Genomic DNA, 18773 nt, shown 5'->3' with positions numbered 1-18773 from the left:
GCCTTGTTTATTTAGAATTTATGGAGTCAGATAAAAGGAACCTCTAGAAATACTGTATGTAAAACAAATGTTTGCATTAACGATGAGAAAGTTTGCAGACAGTCATCCTAGCTACTCAGGAGCATCTCAATTCCGATTTGCAGGCGGGCGGTATTAGCCTGGAAGTTTTAAGCATCAGGCCCCTTGTAAGTAGCTGATCAAACCCCAGAGATGTGTGCAAGGCTGGTGCAGTCTGGCTAGAGTTACAGCTGACTGTTTTGGTATTTCAAAACCTAACAGTGCCAAATTCCCCAAAAGGACATAGTGAAGCTGAGCTGATCAAAGAAATTTTTAAAGCAAAGGCTAGATTTTTAATACCAGAAACTAGACTATGTAGAACTGAAAGTGTGGAAAAAAATAACCTAAGTTGTTTCATCACGGACCAGTCAAGTGCTGTTTGCTGAGATGGCTAAAAGGCAAAGGCTGGCTTTCAATGAAAGTGTATGCTAATAAGGCTCTGGAATGACACTGTGTAGCTTTGTAATTTTGCCTCTGAGGCAAGCAGAGGAAACAGAGGCCTGTGGTTACCATTAAGAGTCTGATCACCATATGTGATTACTTATCCCCTGTGATTTTCATAATGTCGAGCTTGCTGAATCATTGTGTTTTGAAATGGTTCTTTGTATTTCCCTGAAACAATGAAGTGTGTGACCTGTAGGAGTGATTTATTTTATTGATAAGACCTCTGAGAAACTTGTGATAAATCAGACCTCCTCTCAACAAACATGGAAGCAAATGAATGCTGAGAATGAAGTTCACTGGCTTCCTTCACTTTACACAGGAAGGATATATAAGCAAGATTCTCACTGTCCAGCTGGCATGGTTTTGTAATAACCAGCTGACCGAACCGAAGGGAAAACCTTGGGAACAAGTGAAATGATCAAAGAAAATAAAACAGTCCCAGAGAGAAAGAAACAGAACAAATACCCGGTATAAGATAAATCCCCAGATGCATACTGCCAGGCGTCTGACTGCTGGCCTCGCTGTTTGTCCTAATGCCATGTGTTTTTTATTAAGGCAAAAAAGGAATCCTGCCCCCATGGGACAGTGAGGAGAGAGTTAATCATTATCCAACCAAGTATAATACCTTGGTATTGATTGGACACATTTTAGAGTTGCTTGCTTGCGTGCGCGCTAAGTCACTTCAGTCGTGTCCAACTCTTTATGACCCTGTGGACTGTAGCCCACCAGGCTCCTTGTCCATGGATTCTCCAGGCAAGAATACTGGAGTGGGTTGTCATGCCCTCCTCCACGGGATCTTCCCCACCCAGGGATCAAACCTGCGTCTCCTGCAACTTCTGCATTGCAGGTGGATTCTTTACCACTGAGCCACTGGGAAGGCCCTTAGAGTTGCTTATTAACATTAAAATATATATATATATATATATTACTTTTTCTATTTCTGTTGACCTGCATCATTCAATATGGTAGCCACTAGCCACAGTGGCTGTTTAGCTTTAAATTAAAGAAATTTCTTTTTAAAAACTGGTATTTCCCTGGATGTCCAGTGTTTAAGGTTATACACTCCCACCTCAGGGGGCGTGAGTTTGATCCCTAGTTGGGGAACTAAGATCCTATATGCCATGCAGTGTCACCAAAAAAAGAAAAGAAAATTAAATAGCAATAAAAATCCAGTTTCTCATTGGCACAAGCTACTTTTCAAGTGTCATCAGCCATATATGGCTACTCATTACTGATTTGGACAGTGCAGGAAAGAATATTTCTATCGTCACAGAAAGTTCTACTGGACAGTGCTGCTATGGGTGAAAAAAGTGTCACCGTTAACATCCTGTTAGCTTGTGCTTATCAAGCACTTACTGCATGCTAGCATGTTTATACTTTTTTAAGAAGTAGTAAGCAAAAAGTAAATATTCAAGTGTCTTTTGGATGTTGAAGTCATTTTCAACTTTATTGGAAAAATTAAATGTATGTTTTGTCCTTTGGTTGCTTTATTTTGTTACTGCTCCAATACAGAATAAGTACTTTAGGGTCAATTTGTAAACTTAAAGTATCTTTTTTGAAACGGTAATCCAAAAGAATGTTTCTCAGGTTTTATTTGACTTAAAATTTTTAAAGAGAAATATGACATTATCTTATTCTCAGCTAACCCCTCAAAAAAAAATCTCAATGGCAGAAATATTGTCTTTTCAAAATAAATGTTTCCAGATTTTTAAATTTTGAGCAAGATTTTATTTAATGTTTTTTGTTATATAGTGTGATTATGCTGTCCAGTACAAGTATCTGCTCTTGGGTGGAAAAAAAACAAATACCTTTCATTATGCATATGAAGCACTTCCAAAGAAGTCAGTTAATTTCTATACCTTGTATTGAGATGCAATAGTTGAGATTATTTTTTAAAAGGAGAGAAAGAAGAGCTACATAAAGACTCCTTGTGCAAGTTGGTGCTAATATCCACTTATCCAACCAGTAGCTAATGGAAGCACAGTTTTCTGGGTCCAAGTGTGCCCCTGTGCAGTTTGAGAGACACGCCTGCCTGTGCATCCGTTTGCTCCGTATGGCTTGCATCTGGTAGTCACAGACACTTTACTGCCACTGTCCTAACGATATTGCTTTTGTTTTCCATTTAACTTTTCAATAGGCCAGAAGTAAACGTGAAGAAATATTCTGGTTGCCTCAAAGATATTGAAATTTCAAGAACTCCGTATAATATACTTAGCAGCCCTGATTATGTTGGTGTTACCAAAGGATGTTCACTGGAGGTTGGTCTCTTCTTAATGGCTTCCTAAATACCTTCATATCAGATTTCGCTTATTTAGTTTGGGTCTATTATAGGGACCAGTCCTTGTTAATTGTTTTAAATTCCTACTGACCCTGGTCTTGCTGTTCTTTAGTCACTAAGCTCTGTCCAATTCTTTTGCGACCCCTTGAACTGTAACCCAACAGGGTCCTCTGTCATGGAATTTCCCAGGCAAGAATACTGGAGTGGGCTGCCATTTCTTACTCCAGGGGATCTTCCTGACCCTAGAATTGAACCCATATGCATCTCCTGCACTGGCAGGCAGATTCTTTTTTTTTAATTTATTTATCTTAATTGGAAGCTAATTACTTTACAATACTGTGGTGGCTTTTTCCCATACATTGACATGAATCAGCCATGGATTTACATGTGTTCCCCATCCCGATCCCCCCTCCCACCTCCCTCCCCATCCCATCCCTCTGGGTCTTCCCAGTGCACCAGCCCCGAGCACTTGTCTCATGCATCCAGCCTGGGCTGGTGATCTGTTTCACACTTGATAATACACATGTTTCAATGCTATTCTCTCAGATCATCCCACCCTCGCCTTCTCCCATAGAGTCTAAATGTCTGTTCTTTACATCTCTGTCTCTTTTGCTGTCTCGCATATAGGGTCATCATTACCATCTTTCTAAATTCCATATATATGTGTTAATATACTGTTGGTGTTTTTCTTTCTGATTTACTTCACTCTGTATAATAGGCTCCAGTTTCATCCACCTCATTAGAACTGATTCAAATGGATTCTTTTTAATAGCTGAGTAATATTCCATTGTGTATATGTACCACAGCTCTCTTATCTGTTCTGCCGATGGACATCTAGGTCATTTCCATGTCCTGGCTATTGTAAACAGTGCTGGCAGGCAGATTATTTACCACTGAGCCACCAGGAAGCCCCAACCCTAGCCTTGAAAGTGAAAGTGAAGCCGCTCAGTCATGTCCGCCTCTTTGCAACCCCATGGACTGTAGCCCACCAGGCTCCTCTGTCCATGGGATTTCCCAGGCAAGAATACTGGAGTGGATTGCCATTTCCTTCTCCAGGGGATCTTCCTGACCCAGGGATTGAACCCAGGTCTCCTGCATTGTAGGCAGACGCTTTACTGTCTGAGCCACCAGGGAACCCTAGCCTTAGCTCTGCATAAATGATAAAGCAAGATTAAAGTACTTCTAAAAATTATCATGATCAACTAAACTTAGGAAAACAGTATTATAAAAGATTCCAAACTCCTTTCCACATGCACAGCACTTCACAATATGTACTTTTTAATATTAATCTCTTTTCTGGTCCTTTCTTCCTTTCCAACACTACTTTTGTCTTTTCCTCGTTATCATGTCATCTATATTAGATTTAGTTTATCTTCCTATCTGTATATAGCTTTATTATCAATCTTAATTTTTTTTTTGGAATCTGTTAGTTTACTCAAATAAGAAGTAATAATTTATACCATGATCATTAGTATTTAACATCTTGTCCACAGCTTAGAAGTCAAGCCACCTTTTCTTTGAAAATAGCATGTAGCGGGAACCGTCTGCAAAGACTTGGCTTTGATGGGACTGCAAAGTCCCCTGTTATCAATATCTTCAGTATCTTTTCTTTATTGCTGCAGCAGCCTAGCAGCCCCTGATTCCTCTTGACTATTCTGCATCGACTTTTCAATAGGCGCTAACCCACAAGAGAGAGAAACACAAATTACAGCTTTTCTCTCATATTGGTTGGCCAGAAATTTTGTTTAGGTTTTTCCATAAAGTGAAAGTGAAGTCGTGTCCAACTCTCTGCAACCCCATGGACTGTAGCCTACCAGGCTCCTCCATCCTTGGGATTTTCCAGGCAAGAATACTGGAGTGGGTTACCATTTCCTTCTCCAGGAGATCTTCCCGATCCAGGGATTGAACCTGGGTCTCCCGCATTGTAGGCAGACGCTTTACCATCTGAGTCACCAGGGAAGTCCACCTTTTCCATAAGGTGTTACAGAAAAACCTGAGCAAACTTATTGATCAACCCAATAAAATCTGATAATAATCATCATCGAATATTAGTAAATTTTTCAATTCAGTTCAGTCATTCAGTCATGTCTGATTCTTTGCAACCCCATGGACTGCAGCACACCAGGCTTCCCTGTCCATCACCGACTCTCAGAGCTTGCTCAAATTCATGTCCATCGAGTTGGTGATGCCATCCAACCATCTCATCTGTCATCCCCTTCTTCTCCTGCCTTCAATCTTTCCCAGCACCAGGGTCTTTTCAAAAGAGTCATTTTTTCGCATCAGGTGACCAAAGTATTGGAGTTTCAGCTTCAGCATCAGTCCTTCCAATGAATATTCAGGACTGATTTCCTTTAGGATGGACTGGTTGGATCTTCTTGCAGTCCAAGCGACTCTCAAGAGTCTTCCCCAACACCACAGTTTAAAAGCATCAATTCTTCTGCGCTCAGCTTTCTGTATACTCCAATTCTCACATCCATACATGACTACTGGAAAAACCATAGCTTTGACTAGTGAGACCTTTGTTGGCAAAGTAATGTCTCTGCTTCTTAATAATGCTGTCTAGTTTGGTCATAGCTTTTCCTCCAAGGAGCAAGCATCTTTTAATTTCATCGCTGCAATCACCATCTGGAATTTTAAAAGTAATGAGTTTGTTTTTAAAAAGAAAATGCCAGACTTCCATGGTGGTTCAGTGTTTAAGAATCCGCCTGCCAGTGCAGGGAACATAGGTTCCATCCCTGGTCCAGGAAGGCCCCACATGCTTCAGAGCATAAGCCCATGCAACACAACTGCTGAAGCTGTTCCGTAGAGCACATGCTCCACAACAAGAGGAGCCACTACGATGAGAAGCCCACACACGGCAACTCGAGCGTAGCCGCAGCTCACTGCAACTAGAGAAAGTGTGCACGCAGCAACAAAGACCCAGAGCAGCCAAAAATAAATAAACAAATAGGTAATTTTTTAAACACGAATAAAAATAAAATGGTAATCATACTCACAAATCGTTAATTATCCTGATATGACCCAACTATTCATTTTAGCTGCTTCCTCCAGTTAAAATTATTTTAAAGCATTGTGATGGGAGACAAAGGGATTTGGGAAAAAAGAGAAAATCACCACTGAGCTATGAGGTTTAAAGACTGGAACAGAACTTTTGGGGTCTTCATTGTGCCTAGTTACAGTTTCTGACCTGCAAATAGCCATAGACACCCACCCTGAGAAGCTTGGGGACAGGAAAAAGGAAAGTATGTACAGAATTTAATCCCTAAGAGTCCATATTGACGTCTTTTTGCTCAGAGTTTTAATCTGCCAAAGCCTGACTCTCATCCACATGCAAAAGGTATATACATGAGAATGGAAAACTGTCCAGAAAATGAATAGCCTGTATACGTGGAAATGATGGTTCTGTAAAGGTACTTTTCAGTAACCAGGAATTATTTGCAACTAAAATATGAAGCAGAAATTGAAATATTTGATAAATATTAAAAAGTCTGCACAGTAGTTTTATTTGAACTATCCGAGACTCTATGATTTGAAAATTGGAATCAAAAACAGATTATACATTTTACAACATTTATGTCACTTAACTTGGCCTGGAACACTGCTGGGGAAAATAGCCTGCATTAAAAGATTCCTTGTTTTCACTCCAGCAAAATCCAGGACTTTTCAAATGAACATTTTAAGCACTAAATGCCCAACTACAGGGGGTTGCTTAAATAAATCCTTGCACATTCCTACAATGGAATGACCTGCTACTAAAAGTGAGATTGAAATCTAAATTTACTGACAGAGATATCCCCCACATATAAAGTGAGAAAAAGAAGTTACAAATGAACGTAGCTGTCATGATTCAGTATGAATATAGAGAGGAGGAGAGAGGAAAGGGGCAAGGTTGTAAAAAATAAAACAAGTGAATGACTGCATGGCTGCATGAATACATGAATGAATGGATTATATAGATAGAAAGTTATACTTCTACACAGCTTTGGGATGGGAGCGATTTTTACACTCTTAGCTTTTGTACTTTGTTGCTGTCTCCAATGTTACTGCTTCAATTTTATCAGCAAAGACTGATACTGTTTTCGTTTTAAGAAAATTAAACTATGAAATATTTGGTTTATTTTTAAAATTTAAATTGTATCTGATTTTTTAAAAATTCCTCCAGAGTGTCTTTATACATTTAGTAGCAATGAGCATCTTTACCCTCGACTCATCACTGAGAAAGAATGCAGACAGAGACTATGGTCAGACTCAGCTATAAAACATAAGCAATTAGTTGGTAAAAGGATTCAAGGGATCAATGAGAGTGTTTTCAAGGAAGATTTAGCAAGATAGAGTTAAATCAGAAGAAAATGTTACCTATTAGTGATAATCAGTAATAGCCTTTTATATTTCAAATCAAAAGTTTTAGAATAAAAGCAGAACCCCAAAGTTTTATTTTAATATAAACTAACTGTTCAAGAAATTCAATATTACAGTTTGGAATAATATTTCTTCAGTTCCTCTTAAGCGTAACTGAGTTTTCATGCATTCTGAGTTGTCGTGCATGACAATATGTTTCATAATAACTTTGAGTGCATTGAGAGGGTGAGTGAGATGGAGAAACTAAGTGTTCATTCATTTCTAATCTTTCTTCCCTTCTTTCCTTTTACTGAAGAACGTTTACACGGTTAGCTTCCCCAAGCCTGGTTTTGTAGAGCTGTCTCCTGTGCCTATTGATGTTGGAACAGAAATCAATCTGTCCTTCAGCACCAAGAATGAGTCTGGGATCATTCTCTTGGGAAGTGGAGGGACACCCATTCCACCTAGGAGAAAACGACGGCAAACCGGACAGGTAATTACAACACCTAATTAATACAATAAAAATAATAATTAATAAAAAATATAATAACTAATTAATAATGCATTTTCCCTAATGCTTACATAAACAATTATTTTACAAAGAGACTCAGGAGGGGCATTTAGGATTTATAAATTGTCTTTGTATTTTTTTAATTTGTATCATTTATTTCTATTATCATCTTCTTAGGACAATTATCTCCCCAAGGATTTTTCTGTTGGTCAATTCTAGGTGTAGGCACACTTGTATTTACATCCATATATCATATGAATTTGAACATACAAAGAGAAAGCTTAAAATATATTCAAATTGTATTAGTATTCTCTCGTAAGTCCAGTTTCCTACTAACTCTGTAGATATCCAAGGGGACCCCTAAATTTAAATTCCCTTTGGATCAGTTTCACTAGCTAACGATGCAGTCTGTTGGCGCCTAACTGCTCCACCTTCTCTGGACACCAAGAAAGCAAAGAATGGACCTGGGTAGGAAAAGACAAAAAGAATGCAACCAGCGCAGGCGTGAACAATAGTGACATCAAAATAAAGCCTACACAGAGTCTGCTTTGTGGACGTCTGTTTTCATACCCTCTAGCCATTCAGCTCTATTAAAGTCATCTCTTAGGTGTCCACATCTAGGCACCATAAGTCTTTACTGCATGGATATTCCTCCAATACTTTCAATCATACTTTCAAAGATAACACATTTTTTTCCATTTAGTCTAGTTCTCAGTGAAAGGATTCCTAGGAATTACCTAGTCTGCCATGGCCAAAGCATAGAGTACGTTATAAATATGTCCTTTATAAATATGCATGCATCCTTGTAAATCAGGTTGCACTGTTTGTGATTATAGGATTTTTAAAATCACTTTTAGCATTTAAAGTTTAATAATTTAAACCACTATTTAATAATAGTATATAATAATATTATTTTCTCCCCACCACCAAAAAAAGAAAATAACAAAATACAATTGACCCTTGAAAATATGAGTTTGATCACACAGGTCCACTTGTGTGTGAAGTTTTTCTTCAATAGTAAATGCAACAGTATTAAAGGTCCAAGGTTGGTTGAAACTGAGGATACAGAATATCTGATATGGAGGAACTGAGTAAATGGAGGGCCAACTGTAAGTTATGCTCTGATTTTTGACTGTGTGGAGGGCCAGTGCCTCATGTCATTCACCTGTACTGACAAATAAAATCCAAAAATGTACAACCATGAGTAACTTGCATTATCTGCAGAGCACAAAGGTGGTTTTATGTTAAAATGTCTGAAAATAATATAATCATCTTGATAGACGTAGTGAACACCTGTAGCTAAACTAAACACCCATTCCTGATCAAAAATAACAATAATGAAAGACTTAGTAAATTAAAAAGAGGATGATAGGAAAACATAAACATTTCCTATAAAATCAAGTCCAAGAAAAGATAAATATTATTGCTATACTGGTCTTAGCTAATGCAATAAGAAAAGAATTAGTAAATATAGTACAAGAAGAAATATATAATTTAACAAGAAATATAACAAAAAAACATAAGACCTATACTGGAAAAATTATAAAATTTATTGAAAATGTATAACAGACTACTTAATAAGTCATTATGTTAATGGAAAGGCTCCGTGTTAAAAATATTTCAATTCTCCATAAAATGATATGTAGGTTTGCCTTCAATGAAAATACCACCTTATCTTTTTGTAAATCAGAACAAATTAATTCTAAAATTTATATCAAAAGCCCAAGAAAGTTATGAAATAGAATAAGTTAGAGGACTGTTCTAGCAGTTTTGAATCATGGTTGTGGTATTAATAGATGGATAACTGTGTCAGTGGAACATAAGAGAGAGCCAAGTATAGATGGAAATGACATTTGGCAGTAGGTGGCATTGTACATAATCAGGGAAGAAAGTGAACCTTTAAGTGAATGATTCTGGGGCAATTCGCTCTCCATTTAGGAAAACCAAAAAATGAAGTAATTTCTATTTCATGTTAAACAGAAAAATTAATTCCCAATGAATTAAAGTCTTAAGTATGAAAGGAAAAAGCTTTAAAATGTTTAGAAGAAAATGTAAAAGGATAACCTATGACCTTAAGGAAGAAAAGAATTTCTTTGGGAAGAAAAAAACAGAAAACATTTTTTTTTGAAGATTAGAGGGAGAAGTGGTGTTTTATCTCACTTTATATTGTGCATAACAAGTACAGAATAAGTATAATAAAAATAAATGTTCTCTTAACGTCTTTGCCTTTTAATCCAAAAAAAAAAATTTATTTTCTCACTGCTACAAATAAGCCAGTTATTATAATAAAAGGACCAGATCAAACATTCTGAGATAGATTTTCACTAAAGGATATCTGTGCCCTGGATCACAGTCAAGTAATTAAATACTACCTTTCAGTTTCAGATTTCTCCTCATCAGAACCAAATAAATAGGCTTGAATCATCAGTTGTCAGGATAGTTCTTAAAACTTTTTCATGAAAACAATTAAAATGAGAAAATATTAAGTGCTATAGTACAAATTAGAAATAACATGCTAATGCTTCAACATTTTAATGAATATCTGTTTTAAAATCTCACTGTTTTGCTGTCTGAAAGAGGAAACAATGTTAAATAATTCATTTCTTTTATAGAATCAAACTGGTTAAATGACATACTTTATTTTTCAAAGCTACCAGTTTTGATACCCACAGGGTCATTTGTGATTATGTTCTGCTAACGGGGTTTGAGACCTCAATCAGCTAAAAAAAAACCTTTAATTGAGTGCAAAGATGGCAGTTGCCCCTTTCTGATGGATGGCGACACTAATCCAGGTCCTCGGGCCATTTTGCATTGGACGTGCAACAGCACTGCCGATTTTGTAAACTATTAGAGACCTTATGATGTTTGAGTGAAACCATCTCCACCTCCTTGTGGTCACTGGTGAAGGACCAAGTGATGGAGGGTAGCAGGTGGCCCCGTGCTCCACTAGAAAAGGAGCTCACAGTGGTGTCAGCTTTGGGGATGAGGACTGCATTCAAGCTCCCTGGGGTTCATCAACGGATCTCAGAAACCACGCTGTTGCTATAGTAACAGTGGCAAGAATGAAGCAGACGTGTTTGTGGATGAAAAATTGTCTGCCTTCTTTCTAAATGTGGGGGGCAAGTTACGTGTTGGTGATGGCAATCCATTCCACCAGCCTGGAGAAGGAATTGAAATCTAACACTCCAAATGCCCTGAGGTTGGGAGTGAGACCTGATTTCCAGAAGCTAGTTGTCCATCTGTGAATGCAAGAGAGAGGGGTTTTATTAACCCCCTTTGTTTCCTGATGGGTTTTGTGAATTAGAAGCCCAATGCGAGCACAGCTGTTCCTTTCAGCATCGCAGATCTGCTTTGCAGAGATGGCTCTCTTACTATCTCCCTTTCCACATCACCTAACAAGCAAAAATGGTAAGTGATTGTAAAGCTATTTCCAGCTGCTTTAAATACTCTGTAAGAAAATATTGAGTCTTAACTCAAGCTCTCAGAGCAGATGAATCTGCCGTTCTTTCAGGTAACAAAGCTAAGTCGTAGATGAGACTGCTTTCGTCTTCAATAACCATTCGCTGTTGCAGGTCTATTATGCGATCTTCCTGAACAAGGGCCGTCTGGAAGTGCATCTCTCCACAGGCGCGCGCACAATGAGGAAAATTGTCGTCAAACCGGAGCCGAGTCTGTTTCACGACGGGAGAGAGCATTCTGTTCATGTAGAGAGAACTAGAGGGTAACGATAGTTCTGGCAACTGACTGTCCTGTCGTAACTAACACGAACGTCTTTGCTCACCTTAACTGGACCTTTGTGTGTATGGACAGACGACGCATTGCTGAAGTGTCAAGTAGCTCAATTTTATCTCCTTTGTATTTCATACTTTGGGAACTTCATTTACCTTGACCCTTAGGAGTTTTATTCTTAACGTTTTTTCTGCTGAGCAGCTGTCCTCTCCACCTCTGGAACACCAAATGCATCTTCTGAAGCCATAGCTAAGAAAAATCTCTCCCTCCGCACCTCTCAAATACTCTCTTCTCCAATAAAGCATATGTGGGTGGTGAAAGGCGCAGAGCAGCTCAGCTGGGGCCCGCAGCCTTTGGCAGCTGCCATTTCATTCGGGTTCCAATGCAGTTATGGCAGCTGCTTAGAAATCTGTCCCAAATCAGAGCAGGGCAGCTGCTGCAGGAGCCCCGGAGCGCGGGCTGCGCGGCCTCGCGCCTGGCCCCTGCCAGGTCGCGGGGGTCCCTGCCGCAGCGCCGCGAGGGGCCGGGGCTGCTGGCTTGCCACGGGTGCGCAGAGGATGCCTCTCCGCTGATCCCCCAGAGTACTTGCTTCCCAGCCCTGACTCAGGGAATTGGCTGTTAGTGTTATGAACTGATGTCTTACGTTTTCAGAATGCCGAAGTACTTTATACTTACTTTATTGAGAAAGTCATTTGTTGTTATTTGATTTTTTTTTTCCAATCAAAGTGTACGACAGCTCAGGTAAGGGGCTTCCCTGATGGTTCAGCAGGTAAAGAATCCCCCTGCAATGCAGGAGACACAGGAGATGCACATTCTGTCGCTGGGTGGATAAGATCCCCTGGAGAAGGAAATGGCAACCCACTCCAATATTCTTGCCTGAAAAATCCCATGGACAGAGGAGCCTGGTGGGCTGCAGTTCATGGGTCACAAAGAGTCAGACACGACTGAGAGAGGAAGCACACAAGCCCAGTGAGATTGGAAAGACAATTGGAGAAAAACAGACGCCCAGAGACTCCAGACCTCCAAGCCAACGACCCATTTATTAGACTGAAAACATAGAAAAGAACTGGAAATCAAACTTGATGAAACCTCAAAACATAGAGAATACTTTTAAATATAACAGTATGAATGTGTAGCAAAAGTTCAAGCAAGCAGATGTTATTCTGTACGTAAAGACCACCATTTTCTAATCATCCCCTTGTGTGGACAATAGTTTAAATAAGTAATAAGAATGTCTTGTAAGTAAAGAAACTTTCCAAGCTTTGCATTTTTCTGTTATATAGAGCATTATCTTCTGGACTGAATTGATGCTCAGTCAATTACTGAGTATCTACTAACTGAAATGTTTAGAAACCATGATTAAGACAAATGAGGGATCAATATTTGGACAAACTAAGAACATTTACTAATTTTCTAGGCACATATTGCAATCAGAGTCTCTGAAGAGAAATGCAAACTGAATTTTCTCATTTGAACCTTAAGGAATGCTCTAGAATACTGATTTTGAAGTCTTCTAGACTTTACTTCAGGTCCTCTGCCAAATGTTAGTCCTTCTCATTGTAGGAAAAACTTTTAAAGTTTTTAAATAATTTCAAGAAGCAAATGCAGATCTGAGAAATATAGTTGGCCAAAAAAATCATCCAAAATATGTTATTTTGTAGAGAAAGGATTCTGACATTCCCAAGTGCATTTTGATATTATGCTAAGGTGTCCTTTTAACAGGTGTCTCTTCAAGAAGGATATTTTAGCATGCCAGCGTCACAGCTGTTGGCCATCAATCCAACCTTTATTTGATTAAGCTCGGTGTAGTACATCCCTGAAAACTGGTCATTCAGTTAATTGGCCATATAAACAAACTGTTGTGCCATTCGCTATTAATTAAAGGATAATGTATTGGACATATTAGTGTGTTGTCACTACACTCTATGGCAAAACAGGAGCTCATTTGCCACCATAATGTCTCATTCAGCACTCTGAGGTCAAAAAACAATTATCACCTATCCTTTAAGCAAGTGCTTCAATTAACTGATTAACCAGAGATCACTAATGACCCTAAGAGCATCACCTAGAAACATATTTTAATGCTTCATATCAATTTTATGACATGCCCTGTGTCAAATACTACAAAAATTATGTCCTTTAGTTATTCTAAATATATATGAGATATGTATTCATATCCTTTCATCACAGATGAGGAAATATTAACTAATTTACCCCAAATCACATAGCTAGTAAATAACAGGCAGGATTTAAGCTCAGGTATATTTGACTTTAACACCTCTATCTGTGCTTGCTAGGTATTTATTCTTACCCTGTTTGTGACCTCAGAGGTTTGTATTACTTGATGGTGATGATGATACTCTTGTTAACTTGGAAATACTCGCTTTATTCCAACACTATTTAGACTGTAAATGTCAAATGTTTCCTTTCTTTGAACTTTGGATAAGATAGTAATTTTAATAACTAAATCTACTAAATCTACTAAAATTAGTAGATTTTTACCAAACTGAGAGGCAAGCTTTTCAGTATTTACTCTCCTTATGCTTCCTTTCTCATCTTCTTTCCTTCTCTACTCCTTCCCTTGCAAAAATTTCACCTCCTTTATTTGGTGTCTAATTCCCTAGTACTCCAGTGACCCTCTGCCTTTTATAACTGCTTGGCCTTCTGATCTTCCCCCTGGAGTCCACCTAAATGGCCAGTAGTTCTAACTGAATAAAAACAGTAAACCCCAAGAGCCTGGAGGAGAAGCTTAGTCAAATAGGTATTCTCCAGGAAAGCATTCTTCACACAGGTACAGAATTAGGCTAACGACCACAAAGTTGGAGCAAAATATTTCAGGAGTAATTTGAGGTTTCCAGAATTGGACCAAGATTTGAATACTGCAACCCAATTATTTCTTTCTAACCATCCAAAATATGTTCAATTTAAAAATTTCAGGTTTTGTTTCTCATGTAAATTGTAAATTTCAGGGCACTCCTCTTAATATCTTTACCATGTATGCAGTTCATTTGATGGTGATTTGAAAAAAAAAATCTTAGATCAATATTTCATACAAATAAATTGAATATAAGTAATAAAATATTATAAAACTTCAAGATTCAACTATTGAAATTTTAAGGAAATATAGCTGACATATGACAATACTAATAGTATTGTAATGATTCTTATAATGCTATTTGGTAGGTCCACAGTAAAGAATTTTTGAATAAATATTTTTTTAAAAACACACCAGAATCATAAAGGACATGTAATATCCCTCTTTACAAAGTGCTAAATAAATGACCTAGATTTGATGCTCCTAGGATGTAAAATACAAATTGGATTCAACTATAGTCTTTTAACAGTGTCCTTATTAAGTAATACAACCTCAGTGCAATGCCTTAGTTAATGTTCTCCATGGTTCAGAATCGGGGTTCTTATCCTCCTTTTATAAAAGAATCAAATGAGGCTGAGCAAGATTAATTAACTAACCCAAGGTCACACAGCTACTAAGCTTTCATGCATGCTGAGTCTCTTCAGTTGTGTCCGACTCTATGACTCCATGGACTGTAGCCTGCCAGACTCCTCTGTTCATGAGGACTCTCTAGGCAAGAGTACTGGAGTGGGTTGCCATTTCCTCCTCCAGGAGATCTTCCCGGGGATGGAACCTGTGTCTCTATGTCTCCTGCATTGGCAGGTAGTTCATACTAGTGCTTAAGTCCAGCCTGTTTCTTCTGAACTTTCATGCTCACTCTACATCTCCACCCTGTGACCCAGGAAGAAAGGGCCATTGTTGTGCTCTCGAGGGGCAGAACCAGACTAGAGAGGGTCCATATGAGAAAGACAAGAGACTCTGGATCTTTAAAAATTCTAATCAAAAGCAGAGATTTGCTCTCCTCGGACAGTATTTAATAGTGGCTTAAACCCTTCATTCCAACCCTGAGGAACACTGGCACATAGGAGATTACTTTTAGCAAATGGGAAAAAAAAAAAAAAAGAGGGAGTCTGAGGGGTACTTCTCAATGAGTCACACATATCCAGAAGTGAGTGGTTTTCTAAAAGTCTCATAAAACCACCCACATTCTTAGCAATAAGGTTAAACTCTTGTATTTTGCCAACATAATCTTCTGGAGTCTGGCAAAACATCAATATATCGTTCCCCCTATTTTGCCTTTGAAACTAAAGCCAGTCTGCTCCCTCCGTACCTCCTGAGCAGTGACATTTTAAGCCACAGCAATATCTGTTCTTTCTTCTATTCTCTTATATTTGAATTGTCTCAACGTGGGCCCGTTGTTCAGTGCCATTTCAGAGCATCTTAACCCCGATTTATTGTTTCTAACTCTATGTGTGGTTTTTCTTCTTTATAAAATCAAGTAACATAACATTTTAGAACTGAGTTTGCTGCCTAAATATTTCAGATTTTCTCTCCAGATGTGAATTAGTTTGTAGAAATCCCCATTCATGATCCTCGAGCTATTGACTGACACTTATGACTAACAGCCCCATGCTGACTGTTGGGACTGAAGTTTAAAACCTGCTTCTAGAACAAAAGAGAAAATGCCTTTGGTCATTTTCATCAGCAGAATTCTTTGCCTCCTGATTTTCTTCCCCAGGATCCACAGAGTGAATAAGTAGCGTGAGGTTCTCAATTAGTAATGTGTAAGTTATCTCTCATAGGCAAATTAAGGACAGTAATGAAACAGCCACTAAAGAAAATCATTGCAGAGAACAATTAGCCTGGTGTTCTAGCCTGCCTCTTCCATTCGAAAGCCAGCAGCTACATTCTTTATAAAACATCCTCTAAGCGTTTGCTGTTGATTCCTACAATCTAAGCTCTCAGGAGTACAGTTTGTCCCCTAGCAAGAAGATAATAGCTGGCACAAACCAAGAAATAAAGAGCCAAACAAAATGTGCCCCCATGCTGTGCTAAACCGACTGAGCCTCATACGATTAGACGTTACAACCCCACACGGAAGCCTCCACTCCACCGGCTCATGTGTGGGACCACCTTTGTCAACACCACCAGAGGCTAACGCTGCAGCTACACCACTGCCTTATTTCAAGAAACTCTAGGAGAGCTAACAAGGAAGGCAGAGGGACAATATCCTGAGAAACAATATCATTTGCTAAGTGTCAAAATCCTAATCATCAGATTTGGCTCTCTTAAAAGCTACTGGAAGAAGGGGTGTGGGGTGGCGGGAGAGAGTTTGAGTTCTGGTTGTATAGGACATTGTGTGTTTTACACTTGTTTACTTTCAATATTTTATCAGCATGTTTACTGTTCAAGTGGATGAAGACAGAAGGCATATGCAAAATCTGACAGTAGAACAGGCAATAGAAGTTAAAAAGCTTTTCATTGGGGGTGCTCCACCTGAATTTCAACCTTCCCCACTCAGAAATATTCCTCCCTTTGAAGGCTGTATATGGAACCTTGTTATAAACTCTGTGTAAGTGAATCTCCTTGTTACTATTTTTTTTTCATAGGAGGATCACTATGGCATCTACATTATCCAAAACCATGGGGTGAGGGAGAGGGGAAACAATGAAGATCTTCAAGTCAAATTTTTGTTTAATTGTACTGATGACCTTTGAGGGGGAAAGGGGAAATGTGATGTAACAGTAGGGAAGCAGGACAATGAAAAATAAGAGAAAGCATTGAATTTTTATTATGTTCCCTTAGCCCGATGGACTTTGCACAGCCTGTATCCTTCAAAAACGCAGACATTGGTCGTTGTGCTCATCAGGAACCCCCTGAGGAGGAGGTTGGAGCAGTTACGGCTGAAACGGTTCTCCAGCCAGAGCCGATTCCCACCCCGGCGGTTCCCGCACCCACCCCGTTTCTGACTCACGTAAGTGTTTATGTCCCATTGCTTTCTCATTTTACCCCTGTGTTTGTAGTCACTTTCTGAAGGAAGGTTACTGAGGCCATCTAGTACACTCTACTGCAAGAACTAGAGGAAGGGTCACCTGTCTATGAAAAGCTATTCTCCTTATGTCTTCCTTGAATTACTTTCATTTATATTTCCGGTCTCCTTTAATCTTCTTCTTTATAAAGTGGCACATGTTTCCAGTTGAAAAGTTAGCACAGAAATGTCTGCGGAATCAAGAATAAAATTCACCTATACTAGCACCACCCAGAGGTAATCATATCAATTTTCAGCCCCTTTTATTTGCATTTTACACAGTAGATCTTCTATCATGTATACAACTTGGTATTCTGTTTTTAAAAACCAGTTGTACATAGGTAAAACTGTTTCTAAACATCTTGCCAATGTGTGTGTCTAATATGATGTATATGTATGTGTATGTTTGTGTGAGAGAGACATAAAAAATACTTCATAGGATGGAAGGTAGTAAGTATATCCTTGATTAGAACATGGGTCCAGAGTCAGATTGCCTGGGTTCAAATCCCAGCACATCTGTATGAATTGGGAAAGCTACTTAGCCAAGCTGTTCCCCTCAGTTACCTCATCTGTACAGTGAGTATAGAGTTTTTTAAAAGAAGTTTGTTAAACACCTAGCATTATACTAAACATTTAATAAATGGCATAATAAAAAAATAAATAAATAAATGGCATAATTACCATATAGTAATGATCATAGTGACAGCTTTTAAACAATTTCTATTCAATATTATAAGTAATTTTCCTAACAGCTGTCTAAAATGTATACATATATATCATCACCCCATTTTTAGCTGAGTGAATTAAGAATTAGTTAGCCTAAATAATAAACCCAGACACTGTCCATCAGTGGCAGGACAGGAATTTTAATCCAGTGGGTCTGATTATACAACCTGATTCCTTATTGTGGCGACACTTCATCTTTACAGCTCGTTCTATATCTTCCTCATTGAGCGGCTACCATTTAGAGCGTTTCCAGTTTTTCGCTACTAGAAACTATTGTAATCAGCACTTCTGTACGTGAGACTTTCTCATTGTTGCTAATGATGTTCTTAAAATAGATTCTTCGATGGGTAATCATGAGGCTAAGTGAAGAATATACCCAAGATTCTCAACAGATATACAGGAATTGCTTTTTCCAAAGGTTATACAAATTTTCATTCTCACCGCCAAAGATCTCACACTGCTCTTGATATACCTACATTGCCTAATGATGGGATTATTATAAGAATCAAATGACATAATACATGTGGAAGTTCTTTGGAAAGTGGAAAAGGTATGCACGCATAGCTACTGTAGGAAGGTTCTTTCTTGTGGGCTTCTCTCTAGCTGCAGGGAGAGGGGGCTACCCTCCAGTTGTGGTTCATGAGTTTCTTACTGCGGTGGCATCTCTAGTTGTGGAGCGGGGGCCCCATGGCATTCGGGCTTCAGCTGTTGCAGCCCATGGGCTCAGTAGTTCTGATTCCTGGGCTCTAGAGCGCAAGCTCAGTGATTGTGACTCACGGGCTTAATTGTCCTGCCGCACGTGGGATCT

At 38.7% G+C, this 18773-nt stretch overlaps 1 protein-coding gene across 1 annotated transcript in view; it reads left to right on the top strand.

Moving 5' to 3' along the window:
• Positions 1 to 18773, top strand: part of LAMA2 (laminin subunit alpha 2) — a 673037-nt gene that overhangs the window by 630067 nt on the left and 24197 nt on the right. Inside the window, exons 54-58 of the mRNA XM_065931349.1 lie at positions 2639 to 2759; positions 7434 to 7610; positions 11201 to 11349; positions 16607 to 16783; positions 17017 to 17185. Coding sequence (XP_065787421.1) covers positions 2639 to 2759; positions 7434 to 7610; positions 11201 to 11349; positions 16607 to 16783; positions 17017 to 17185 — 793 coding nt within the window. The remainder of the gene's footprint in view (positions 1 to 2638; positions 2760 to 7433; positions 7611 to 11200; positions 11350 to 16606; positions 16784 to 17016; positions 17186 to 18773) is intronic.

This window comes from Muntiacus reevesi, chromosome 3, assembly GCF_963930625.1.
Source record: "Muntiacus reevesi chromosome 3, mMunRee1.1, whole genome shotgun sequence".
NCBI lineage: Eukaryota > Metazoa > Chordata > Mammalia > Artiodactyla > Cervidae > Muntiacus > Muntiacus reevesi.
The sequence above is the reverse complement of the archived record's forward strand: the minus strand, read 5'-3'. Positions and strand labels throughout refer to the sequence as shown.